The sequence below is a fragment of the Heptranchias perlo genome, chromosome 20, assembly GCF_035084215.1.
Source record: "Heptranchias perlo isolate sHepPer1 chromosome 20, sHepPer1.hap1, whole genome shotgun sequence".
Taxonomy (NCBI): domain Eukaryota; kingdom Metazoa; phylum Chordata; class Chondrichthyes; order Hexanchiformes; family Hexanchidae; genus Heptranchias; species Heptranchias perlo.
In genome coordinates this window covers 14,794,593-14,807,710 of record NC_090344.1, presented here as the reverse complement: position 1 = coordinate 14,807,710, position 13,118 = coordinate 14,794,593, and the positions used below count along the sequence as shown (strand labels likewise).

Here is a 13,118-nt window from a genome sequence, read left to right as displayed (position 1 = left end):
CATGAAAGAGAGCGGCTGGGACACATTTCTTACACACAAGATAAACCCGCACGGCGACTTTACTGTCAGTGAAGAGAGATGAGAAAGACCAAAGTGCCGTTTGCCCCTCTCAGTGTGGCCCTGAAGGACTGTGTCCAGGCTGAAGTTCTGTTCCCACCGGACGATCCTCCCCCCAGATTGTCCTTTCTGAGCTCCAGTCAGGTGATGCTAAACACTCAGGTGGGAAAGACCAAAATCTACAACAAGGGTTTAAAATAAAGCTGATTTATTTTACAGATATTCAGAATATTAAACTCCAGCCCAGTTATAGCGGTTATTAACATCAGCAGAAACAAACCCCAACTGTCAGAATGAACATGGTTCAGTCCTGGATGGGATTAACCGCAGAATCCAACCCCTGCAGTCATATGTGAACTCGCTGGTGTCTCAGCACGTGTGATGACTGAGTGAATCCCTTCCCACACACGAAGCAGGTGAACAGTCTCTCCCCAATAGGTGTGAGTTGATGTGTCAGCAGTTCATTTCTGCTTTTGAAGCTCTTCTCACAGTCACTGAGTTTAAAGGTCACTCAATAGTGTGAACAAGTTGATGTTTCAGAAGGTGTGATGAATTAGTGAATCTCTTCCCACACACGGAGCAGGTGAACAGTCTCTCCCCAGTGTGAGTGTGTTGGTGTTTCAGGAGATCATTTGTGCTTTTAAAGCCCTTCTCACAGTCAGAACATTTAAAAAGTCTCTCCCCAGTGTGAATACGTTGGTGTGTCAGCAGATTCCTTTTGCTTTTATATCTCTTCCCACAGTCAGAACATTTAAAAGGTCTCTCATCAGTGTGAACTCGCTGGTGTCTCAGCAGGTTGGATGACTCAGTGAATCTCTTCCTACATACAGAGCAGGAGAATGGCCTCTCCCCAGTGTGAACTCGCTGGTGTATCAGCAGGGTGGATGACTGAGTGAATCTCTTCTTACACACGGAGCAGGAGAATGGCCTCTCCCCAGTGTGAACTCGCTGGTGTTTCAGCAGGTTGGATGACTGAGTGAATCTCTTCTTACACACGGAACAGGAGAATGGCCTCTCCCCAGTGTGAATTCGCTGGTGTCTCAGCAGGGTGGACGAACGAGTAAATCTCTTCTTACACACAGAGCAGATGAACGGCCTCTCCCCAGTGTCACCGTGCTGATGTCTCAGAAGTTTGTTTCTGCTTTTAAAGCTCTTCCCACAGTCAGAGCATGTAAAAGATCTCTCATCAGAGTGAACTCGTTGGTGTGTCAGCAGGTGGGATGACTCAGTGAATCCCTTCTTACACACGGAGCAGATGAACGGCCTATCCCCGGTGTGTCTGCGTCGATGAATTTCCAGCTTTGACGGGTAATTGAATCCCTTCCCACAGTCCCCACATTTCCACGGTTTCTCCGTGGTCCGGGTGTCCTTGTGTCTCTCCAGGTTGGACGATCAGTTGAAGCCTCGTCCACACACAGAACACGTGTACGGTTTCTCCCCGCTGTGAATGGTGGGATGTTTTTTCAGGCTGTGTAACTGGTTCAAGCTCTTTCCACAGTCAGTGCACTGGAACACTCTCACTCGGGTGTGTGTGTCTCGGTGCTTTTCCACTCACACTGATGTTTCAAATCTTTTCCGAAAGACAGAACAGACAAACATTTCTCCTTCCACATTCAAAGGCCGATGATATTCAGGTCCTGATGAATCGAGTGACTCTGTCAGATCTTGACGTGGTCTTTGGTTTGAGTTTCCTGTCTGCAAATCCACCCCTTCAAATACCCTGTAAAAGGAGTTTATAAAAGTTATCACTGTAAGTACAGGATAAAAATTTAGAACAGACAATTCTAGTTTCTATGGAACATTCTTTACTCTCTTGTTCCTCAAAGCTATAAATCCCCATCCCACACACTCTCCCTCCTCCCTGAGCTGAAATCCAAACCCATCGCATCATCTTTCAGTGGTGCTAAACCATGAGTGAAAGGGTGAGAGAGGAATGTGAGAGAGTGTGAAAGAGTGAATGTGAGAGTGAGCGTGAGAGACTGTGACAGAGTGAATGTGAGAGAGTGAATGTGAGTACAGCAGTGGGCTCGGTGTGGAGAATGAAGTGGGGCAGGTGGACCATGTTTCAGTGGGGCAACAGTGATCATAATCTCATTAGGTTTGGAACAGTTATGGAAAAGGACAAGGGACAGTCAAATGTGAAAATTCCTAACTGGAGGAGGGCTAATTCCAGTGAGTTAAAAAGGGATCTTGTCCAGGTGGATTGGAATCAAAAATTGGCAACAAAACAGTAATTGAACAATGGGAGGCCTTGAATGAGGAGTTGGTTCAGGTACAGAGCAGACATATCCCCACGAGGAGGAAAGGAACGGCCTCCAAAGCTGGAGATCCCTGGATGACAAAAGGTGTAGAGATCGTTATTTCTCCTTCATTTTTAGACGCTCCCTGACCGATCACTATTTCTCCTTCATTTACAGACGCTCCCTGACCCACCATTATTTCTCCTTCATTTATAGACACTCCCTGACGGATCAGCATTTCTACTTCATTTACAGACGCTCCCTGACCGATCACCATTCCTCCTTCATTTACAGACGCTCCCTGACCGATCACCATTTCTCCTTCATTTACAGACGCTCCCTGAGAATTCCCAGTTTACACCGCGCAGGCGCGGGGCCGCGGCCTTTTGTTGAGAGTTGGTCCGGAGCGAAACGGGAGAAACCGGAAACCGGCGGGTAGTGAGGGGGGATAATGTTCACTGTTTTATATTCGGGTCTGGGGCCGCACTCGGGGTTTGTGAAGCCTGAGCCTGGGCCTGAGCCCGGACCCGGGCCCCGGGGTTTATTGATCCTCTTGCTCCGATCCTCTCACCTGCACCGAACGCGCTCCTCCCGCAGCCTCGACTGACCGCGCATGCTCAGAACACACTGCCTTATCATGAGTCACTAATGCGCCTGCGCACTGTGCTCCTCTGATTCAGATAGGGCACAATCTCTACCGCGCTGCATGCTGGGTGCTACAGCCGCCATTGCTTATCGTAATGTCTGTACGAAAAGCAAAAACATTTGAAGCAGGGAGAGCGCGTTTGGATCAAGGATAATGAAATAAACTGAAAGCCCAGCCCTTCGTGCCATTTAAACCGGCACAAATACACGGCATAGAAGCCCCCCCACACACACACACTTTGGTGAACTCCAGAAAATATTTTATTCGGTAACTTGTATTAATTTCGTTTTATTAATTGTTGCAACTGACGGGTTCAATTAATGTTTATTTTCCAACTGCACCTCAGAACCGTCAGTTTCTCCATTAATCCCGCCATGGTGATTAACGAGATATCCGGACCAAAAGGAGCAGCAGGAATTTATTGCAATTTCCTGTAACGAGTGGGGTGCCACAGCGATCAGTGCTGGGGCCTCAACTTTTTACAGTATATAATAATGGCTGGGATGAAGGATAAGAGTGTCTTGTGGCAAAATTTGTTGATGATACAAAGATATGTGGAAAAGCAAGTTGCGATAAGGACACAAAGTGACTGTAAAGAGATATTGACAGGTTAAGCGGATGGGCAAAAATTTGGTAGATGGAATATAATGTGGGAAAATATGAAGTCATGCACTTTGGGAGGAAAAATAAAAAAGCAAAATATTATTTGAATGGAGAAATACTACAAAATGCTGCGGTACAGAGGAATCTGGGTGTCCTCGTACATGAAACATAAAAAGTCAACATGCAAGTGCAGCAGGTAATCCGGAAGGCAAATGGAATATTGTCCTTTATTTCGAGGGGGTTGGAGTGTTAAAGCAGGGAAGACATGCTACAACTGTACAGGGTGCTGGTGAGACCACATCTGGAGTACTGCGTACAGTTCTGGTGACCTTATTTAAGGAAGGGCATACTTGCATTGGAGGCAGTTCAGAGAAGGTTCACTCGGTTGATTCCGGGTATGGAAGGGCTGTCTTATGAGGAAAGATTGCTCAGGTTGGGTCTATAATCATTGGAGTTGAGAAGAATGAGAGGAGATCTTATTGAAACAGACAAGATTCTGAGGGGACTCGACAGGGTAGATACTGAGAGGTTGTTACCCCTCATGGGGGAATCTAAAACCAGGGGGCATAGTCTCAGAATAAGTGGTCGCCCGTTTAAGACGGAAATGAGGAGGAATTTCTTCTCCCAGAGGGTTGTGAATCTTTGGAATTCATTGCCCCAAAAAGCTGTGGAGGCTGAGTCATTGAATACATTCAAGGCTGAGTTCAACAAATTTTTGATTCGCAAGGGAGTCAAAGGATTTGGGGAAAGGGCGGGTAAGTGGAGTTGAGATAAACATCAGATCAGCCATGATCTCATTAAATGGCGGAGCAGGCTCGAGGGGCCGAATGGCCTACTCCTGCTCCTATCTCTTATGATCTTATGCTCTTATGGTAAATTGACTTGAGGGATGAAAGAACAGTTGGTCCTCCAACCAATCGGAGTGTGTGAGGGGCGTGAGTTGCGGCACCGAATGGGCGGGTCTGAGCCCAGATGACCCCATTGTCTGAAGCATCATTTAAAAAAAATAATTTATCTTAAGCTCCAGGAGCAAACTCGACCTTTCTGTTGTGGCTTGAAACAGATGAAACCAGATGAGGTGGAGCAAACATTTCAACATTTGTTGGATAAACACATTCATTAAGAATAGCCAACATGGATTATTTGAGATAACTCGAGTCTACCGTTAAAGGGAATGTAGTGGATGTTGTGCAGATGGATTGTGAAAAGGGATTTGATAAGATGCCGGACAGGAGGCTTGTTGATAAAATTAATACTCACGGTATTAAAATGAATGGGGCAGTGTGGATAGGAAGTTGTGTAAAGGGCAGAAAACAGAGAGTAGTGTTTAATGGATGTTCTTCAGACTGGAGGGATGTAAACAGTGGTGTCCCCCAGGGTCAGTGTTGTGACCATTGCTCTTCTCAATGTAGAGAATGATCTGAGCTTGGGTATGTGGGACACAAGGTGAAAATCTCTAGATGACGCCAAAATTGGCAGCGTGGGGAACTGTGAAGAGGAGCCAGTGACGTCATTGTGACGTCCACAGGTTCGGAAACAGGCAGGTGAAGTTTAATGGAGAGAAATGTGACGTCATACATTTTGAGAGGAAGAAAAATGAGATGAAATATAAACTAAATGGTCAAAGTTTTAAAGTAGAGGAGCAGAGAGACTTCGGGAAGGAAGGTTCTAACCAATACGTTGTCTTATTAATTAACAAGTCTGAGAGTCAGCAACTTTAACACGTTATTAAGAAATATATGAGTAAATTCTCTTTCCTCTACCGCACCAGAGTAAACATGCAAGTCTCCCGTGTACACGAGATGATCCCGCTGGATAGAGCCTCAGGCACCCTGAGCTTGATCTCCGGTGTCTCCACTCCCGACTGCCCCTTACATCAGTATCCTTTCACTGTTATACCCTGTAGTGATCCATCTCTGGCACTGGAGCTGTAAATTCCCTAATCTGTGGTTTACAAGGACACATTGCTTGGTTCCCATCAGTTACTTTTCTTCAGTAGCATTTTTATGAGCCCTAAACTACCCTGCTTACTGTTAATTAGAATCATAGAATCAAATAAATTTACGGCACAGAAAGAGGCCATTCAGCCCGTCGTGTCTGTTCCTGCCGAAAAAGAGCTATCCAGCTTAATCCCACTTTCCAGCTCTTGGTCTGTAACCTTGTATGTTATGGCACTTTGAGTATATACCCACGTAGTCTTTAAATGCGATGAGGGTGTCCGCCTCCACCACCCTTTCAGGCAGTGTGTTCCAGACCCCACAACCCTTGGGTGAAAGAATTTCTCCTCAGCTCCCCACTTCTACCAATCACTTTAAATCTATACCCCTGATTATTAACCTCTCTGTTAAGGGAAATAGGTCCTTCCAATCCACACTATCAATTCCCCTCATATTTTTGTACACGTTAATTAAATCTGCCTTTGGCCTCCTTAGTTCCAAATCTTTCCTCTTAGCTAAAATTCTACAGCCCAGGCAACATCCTTGTAAATCTTTCTTGCCTTGTATAAAATGACCGCTATTTGAAAGTTGTGATATTGATCAAAGTCTGCGTTAAGTTTTCTTGCCATTTCTGTCAAGATTTGGAAAAGATCTGCTACCTGACACTTTAAATGTTGCTGACCTTGAACTGTAGCTCACAGTGTCTGAACAGTCACTGTTATCATTGGCCTTTTATCTATCTTCTTGTGCTCCATCTCCTTAACAACATTAGCTGATCACAGCATCGTTTCCTTCAAATTGAATCCCAGTGTGAAAAAATGCACAATTTCAAAGCTGAGCAACACGTGCAAGATTGGAAGGAGAGTGCGACTGGGGATAATTCGCTTGGATCAGCGATCTCTTCAGCATTAAGACATTCATTATCTGAAAAAAGCACGGAGATGAGATTTTTGTCTATATTTATCAGTACAGAAAAGAAGCAGGGAGTTGAGATCCGTTTCACCTACACGGCACATTCTGTTGGGGGTTCAGACTGTTTTACCTTTGTCAATTTCGCTTGCCCGTTTACCTGTGAATCCAGATACTGACTGCGTTTCTGGCTGTGTTTATCTTTGTGTGTCCATCAGTGCATTGATGCACGGATGAATATTTGTGCTTGTGTTTGTTTGTTACATTAAATAAACGAGAGGATCAGACAAATCTCGCTGTGACACTGAAGGACGAATTAAGCAAATTTCACAGCGAAGTGTTGTTTATTGTGATGCTGAAACTAAAAAAATCATAAGAGGTGATAAAAGGGTAAACGAGAAAAACTTGTGAGGGAAATTAAGGACAAGTCTCAAGGTTTTTACACGTGTATTAAGAGAAAGAAGGGTGACTAAGAGTAATGTGGGCCCCTTAAAGACAAATGGCGGTGATATTGTAATTGAAAATCAGGAAATGGCAGACCAGCTAAATACTCGCAGAAAAGGATGAGGATAATATATCATAGACACGAGGAAAACTGAAAATAAATCAAGGCGATTCAGTGTAAGTAAAATAATGGTAATGGAGAAAATAATGAGACTAAAGATAGTCAAATCTCCAGGATCTGATGGTTACCACCCCAGGGGATTAAAAGGAGTAAGTGAGGAAATTTTACAAGCTTTGGTCATGATCTTTAATACTCTCATGATTCAGGAATTGTTCCATGGATTGAAAAAATGCCAATGTCATTCCATTATTTAGGAAGGGGAGGAGAGATAAAGTAGGAAATTATAAACCTATTAGTCTGATGCCTGTTGTGGGGAAGTTACCCGTATCTGTTATTAGGGAAAGAATGACTGAGCACTTGGATAAATATGAATTGATCAGACAGAGCCAGCATGGATTTGTAAAGGGTAAGTCAAGTCTAACGAAACAAGCTGAACATTTTGAAGATGTAAATAATGTGGTAGATAATGCAGTGTCTCTGGGTGTTATATGTACATTGACTTCAAGAGGCATTCGATAAGGTACCACATAAGAGAGTGTTAAAAACAATGAGAGCGCATGGAATTTAAAGCAACCTATTGACATGGGTAGGGAGTTGGTTAGGAGGTAGGAGACAGAGAGTAGGGATAATGGATCTGCGCTCAAATTGACAGGATGTGATTTGTGGTGTTCCCCAGGGATCTGTACCGGGGCATCAGCTTTTTACCATATGTATAAATGAGGCTATTGAAGAAATAGAGAGCCATATATCCAAGTTTGTCGACGACACCGAGTTTGGTGCCACAGTGAGTAATGTCGATGGCAGCATAAAGTTGCAAAAGGAAAATGATAGATGAAGTGAGTTGGTAAAACTGTGGCAGATGGAGCTTACATAGAATTACATAGAATGTACATCACAGAAACAGGCAATTCGGCCCAACTAGACTATGCTGGTGTTTATGCTGCAGACGAACCTCCTCCAACCCCTCTTCATCTAACCCAATGAGCAAACCCGAGTATTCCCTTCTCCTCCATGTATTTATTTCATTTCCCCATAAATGCATCCATGCTATTCGTGGTAGCGAGTTGCACATTCTAATGACTCTCTGCGTAAATATGGTTCTCTTGAATGTTATTTTGGATTTATTGATCACTATCTTATATTATTGGCCCCAGGTTTTGGAGTCCCTACCCCCAAAGTACAAACACCTCATCTACATCTGACCTATCAAACCCTTGCATAATCTTAAAGTACTATATCAGGTCACCCTCAGCCTTCTCGTTTCTACAGATAAGACCCCCAGCGCGTTCAAACTTTCAAGATGGGAAAGTGTGAGGTCATTCACTTTGGACCTAAGCAAGATCATTAAGAGCATTTTCTAAATGGAGAGAAGCAAGCAACTGTGGGGAAGCAGAGATATTTAGGGGTCCAAGTACAACAATCACTAAATATCGGTGGACAGGTACAAAAGTAATTAAAAAGGCTAATAGAATGTGGGCCTTTATCTCAAGGGAGCTGGAATACAAAGGGTGGAAGTTATATGCATGCTGAACAGCAGAAGCAACATGATATAGACAGAGCTAAACGATTCCACAAACAATGGAACAGATCCAAGCTGTGCAGTCCTGCCACATCCAGTCGTGAATGGTGGTGGACAATTAAACAACTAACGGGAGGAGGAGGCTCTGTAAACAATCCCATCCTCACTGATGGTGGAGTCCAGCACGGGAGTGCAAAAGACAAGGCTGAAGCGTTTGCAACCATCTTCAGCCAGAAGTGCCGAGTGGATGATCCATCTCGGCCTCCTCCCGATATCCCCACCATCACAGAAGCCAGTTTTCAGCCAATTCGATTCACTCCACGTGATATTAAGAAACGGCTGAGTGCACTGGATACAGCAAAGGCTGTGGGCCCCGACAACATCCCGGCTGTAGTGCTGAAGACTTGTGCTCCAGAACTAGCCGTGCCTCTATCCCAACTGTTCCAGTACAGCAACAACACTGGCATCTACCCGACAAATTGGAAAATTGCCCAGGTATGTCCTGTCCACAAAAAGCAGGACAAATCCAATCCGGCCAATTACCGCCCCATCAGTCTACTCTCAATCATCAGCAAAGTGATGGAAGATGTCGTCGACAGCGCTATCAAGTGGCACTTACTCACCAATAACCTGCTCAGCGATGCTCAGTTTGGGTTCCGCCAGGACCACTCGGCTCCAGACCACATTACAACCTTGGAGCAAACATGGACAAAAGAGCTGAATTCCAGAGGTGGGGTGAGATGACTGGCTTTGACATCAAGCTAGCATTTGACCGAGTGTGGCATCAAGGAGCCCAAGTAAAATTGAAATCAATGGGAATTAGGGGGAAAACTCTCCAGTGGCTGGAGTCATACCGAGCACAAAGGAAGATGGTGGCGGTTGTTGGAGGCCAATCATCTCAGCCCCAGGACATTGCTGCAGGAGTTCCTCAGGGCAGTGTCCTGGGCCCAACCATCTTCAGCTGCTTCATCAATCACCTTCCCTCAATCATAAGGTCAGAAATGGGGATGTTCGCTGATCGTTGCACAGTGTTCAGTTCCATTCGCAACCCCTCAGATAATGAAGCAGTCCGTGCCTGCATGCAGCAAGACCTGGACAACATCCAAGCTTGGGCTGATAATGGCAAGTAACATTCGCGCCAGACAAGTGCCAGGCAATGACCATCTCCAACAAGAGAGAGTCTAACGACCTCCCCTTGACATTCGACGGCATTACCATTGCCGAATCCAACACAATCAACATTCTGGGGGTCACCATTGACCAGAAACGTAACTGGACCAGCCACATAAATACTGTGGCTACGAGAGCAGGTCAGAGGCTGGGTATTCTGCGGCGAGTGAATGACCTCCTCACTCACCAAAGCCATCTACAAGGCACAAGTCAGGAGTGTGAGGAAATACTCTCCACTTGCCTGGATGAGTGCAGCTCCAATGACACTCAAGAAGCTCGACACCATCCAGGACAATGCAGCCCGCTTGATTGGCACCCCATCCACCACCCTAAACATTCACTCCCTTCACCAACGGCGCACAGTGGCTGCAGTGTGCACCATCCACAGGATGCACTGCAGCAACTCGCCAAGGCTTCTTCGACAGCACCTCCCAAACCCGCGACCTCTACCACCTAAAAGGACAAGGGCAGCAGGCACATGGGGGCAACACCACCTGCATGTCCCACTCCAAGTCACACTTCATCGCGACTTGGAAATATATCGCCGTTCCTTCATCGTCTCCAGGTCAAAATCCTTGAACTCCCTGCCTAACAGTACTGTGGGAGAACCTTCACCACACGGACTGCAGCGGTTCATGAAGGCGGCTCACCACCACCTTCTCAAGGGCAATTCGGGATGGGCAATAAATGCCGGCCTTGCCAGCGACGACCACATCCCATGAATGAATAAAAAAAATGTTACAGTTGCATAAACTCTGCTGAGACCACATTTAGAGTACTGCATTCAGTTCTGGACACCACGCCTGAGGGAGGATATATTGGCTTTGGCGGGGGTGCAGTGCAGATTCACCAGAATTGACCGGAATTATACCTGGGCTAAAATATTTAAATTATGCGGACAGGTTGCGTGGACAAGGTTTGTATTTCCTTGTGTACAGAAGATTAAGTGATGATGTAATCGATTGTAGAAGTTAACTAAATGAGCCAATGGTGTGTGTGTGAGCTGTGAGACAGCTTGAAATCCCAATCCTCTCCACCACTGGGGACTGAGACTTCCAACATACAGGGATTTTCACTCGTGCAAGTTTCATCCACATTTTCTGCTCTTCATTTCTCCGACCTGCTTGTTGCGCCTTTCCCTTCAATTCAGGACTTACAGGGAAAACTTGATTCTGCGGTCAATCTTCGGGTCACATGGTGAGATTTCAAATAATTGAAATCGACCCTTATCAAACCCAATATCGTCACCTACACGTTTGACGAATGCAAAGCGGCTTCAATCGCGGTTTTACTGCACAACTCGTTCAAAGATACTGTCGGTAATTGGAGGGTCTTTCAAGTCATGACACGAACATAACAGTTCGCGCTGCCGTTTTCCCCAAGACGCTTCAGATTCATGTGGAATGATTTCGGTCTGGCGGTTAAATCCGTTCCCTCTTCACAAATCCGCCTTTGACCCCGTGTCTTTTAGTATTTTTGATAACCGACACTAAATCGGTTTGCCCTGTACTGTACATTACTTTTTAAATATTACAGATAAGCAGAGCACTTGAGCTGTCACAGCTGTGACTTTGACTTTTCTCCCTCTCCTCTCGATCTCACCGGCAACTGCCACTAACCACAATCTTCTGACACACTTCTCCATCAGAAAGTTCCGAGCCTCGGTTTTCAAATGAAATAACGCACATCTCTTCAATCAACGACAGCCCAGAGAGAGTTTCTTAGTTTCAGCTCCCAATTTCCCCAAATCCTCCTTAAATACCATGAAAAAACTGTCCTTAAATCATTACTAATATAATTAAAAGTCTTATCTTTTGGGGTTTTGTTTCAGATTCCACGGCTTTTAAAGTTCACTGCTGATGTTTAACGAAGCTCCTCTTGGTTCGAGGCTTCTTTGTGGGAAAGATCACGAAGCGATAATTGAGAGACCGAGGATGAAGCTGTTTGATGGGAGCACTGGTGACACAGACCGTGCGCGGCTCCAGTGGCGCAATCGCCCAGTGCGCGTTATTTCTACAATAATTATACACTCGAGAAATGCCGAGGTTGTGAGTTTCAGCCTCACCTGAAGTAGTTGAACCTTCTCAACATGTTGACTGGAGTTCAAGGGACAACCGGTATGATCCAGAACGTATCGACTTCTTCCCATGTGGGCACTGATGCTCCTCTGGCCTCCCGTGTTGCAATAGCAGCTGCGAGTTTACTTGTTTATGTAGGAGAGAGGGCGATTGGCGACAGCTGAAATGGTAAAGCGGACGGCACGAGATCTTTAAATCTAAAGAACCAAACACATAATTCTTCTTTCCGTGAAGCAGGGATTCATCGGTTTGAAGTGTCGAGTAGGGAAAATCAGGAGGCAAATCTGCTGCCTGGTGTCACTGTGTAACGGGTGAAATTATTCAGCTTTCAATTGTTGATCGGCTGAAAGGTCGAGAGGCATTTTCCAGCTCCCGTGTGGAACAAGTTTAGCTTTTGAGCCATTGGGTGAAGTGTTTTTTTAATTGCTGCTGAGGAATGAAAAGACATTTTGTACAAACAAGAAGAGTTGCAAAATCACGAGTTCGCTGTCAATGTTTCTTCCATCATGTTCAAAAGAAACAAGGATTCTCCTCAACACGTTGCTGAAAATTGTATAAAAGGGATACTCCCCCTAATTCGACATCGACAGGGATAATTCGGAGTCCGACCATGAACCTGTATGATGGAAACAAATCAAACAGCGAGCCTGGATAGCTCAGTCGATAAAGCATCAGATTTTTAAAAACAGGTAGTGATCTGAGGGTCTAGGGTTCAAGTCCCTGTTCAGGCTAAAAGTTTTAAAACAGCTGGCAAGTTCTGCTTTTCCAGCGGAACAACATCAGCGAAAGGAGCAAGAGTTGGCCATCCAGTCCCTCGAGCCTGCTTCGCCATTTGATAACGTCATCGCTGATCTTCGACCTCAACTCCACTTTCCCGTCCTATCACCATATCCCTTGAGTTCCTTCGTGTCCAAAATTCTATCTATCTGAGTTTTGAATCTATTCAATGGCTCAGCATCCACAGCCCTCTGGGATAGAGAATTCCAATGGTTCACAACCCCCTCAGTGAAGAAATTATTCCTCATCTCTGTACTGAATGACTAAATTACAGCAAGACTTCCTTATCTTTGTAATCCAACCACCTCGCAATAAAGGCCAACATACCATTTGCTTTCCTAATTGTTTGCTGCACCTGCATGTTAAATTTCTGTGATCCGTGTACAAGGACACACAAATACCTATGAATACCAACATTTCGTAGTCTCTCACCTTTTAAAAGATATTCTGTTTTTCTATTCTTCCTACCAAAGTGAATAACCTCACATTTCCCCACTTTATACTTCATTTGCCAAATTGTAGCCCACTCACTTAACCTGTCTGTATCACTTTGCATCCTCTTTGCGTCCTCCTCACAGCTTACTTTCCCACCTAGTTTTGTATCGTCAGCAAACTTG

The 13,118-nt window shown here is 45.1% G+C and overlaps 1 protein-coding gene and 1 non-coding gene across 2 annotated transcripts in view; one reads left to right on the top strand and one right to left on the bottom strand.

Moving 5' to 3' along the window:
* The window catches only part of LOC137335935 (zinc finger protein 271-like), a 61,850-nt gene that overhangs the window by 22,717 nt on the left and 26,015 nt on the right, over positions 1 to 13,118 (bottom strand). Inside the window, exons 5-6 of the mRNA XM_068001446.1 lie at positions 9,100 to 9,168; positions 796 to 1,403 (exon numbers count right to left, since the gene is read on the bottom strand). Coding sequence (XP_067857547.1) covers positions 796 to 1,403; positions 9,100 to 9,168 — 677 coding nt within the window. The remainder of the gene's footprint in view (positions 1 to 795; positions 1,404 to 9,099; positions 9,169 to 13,118) is intronic.
* trnak-uuu (transfer RNA lysine (anticodon UUU)) lies at positions 12,370 to 12,455 on the top strand. Its single transcript is given in 2 exon segments — positions 12,370 to 12,406; positions 12,420 to 12,455. It is a non-coding gene; the product is annotated as a tRNA-Lys (tRNA).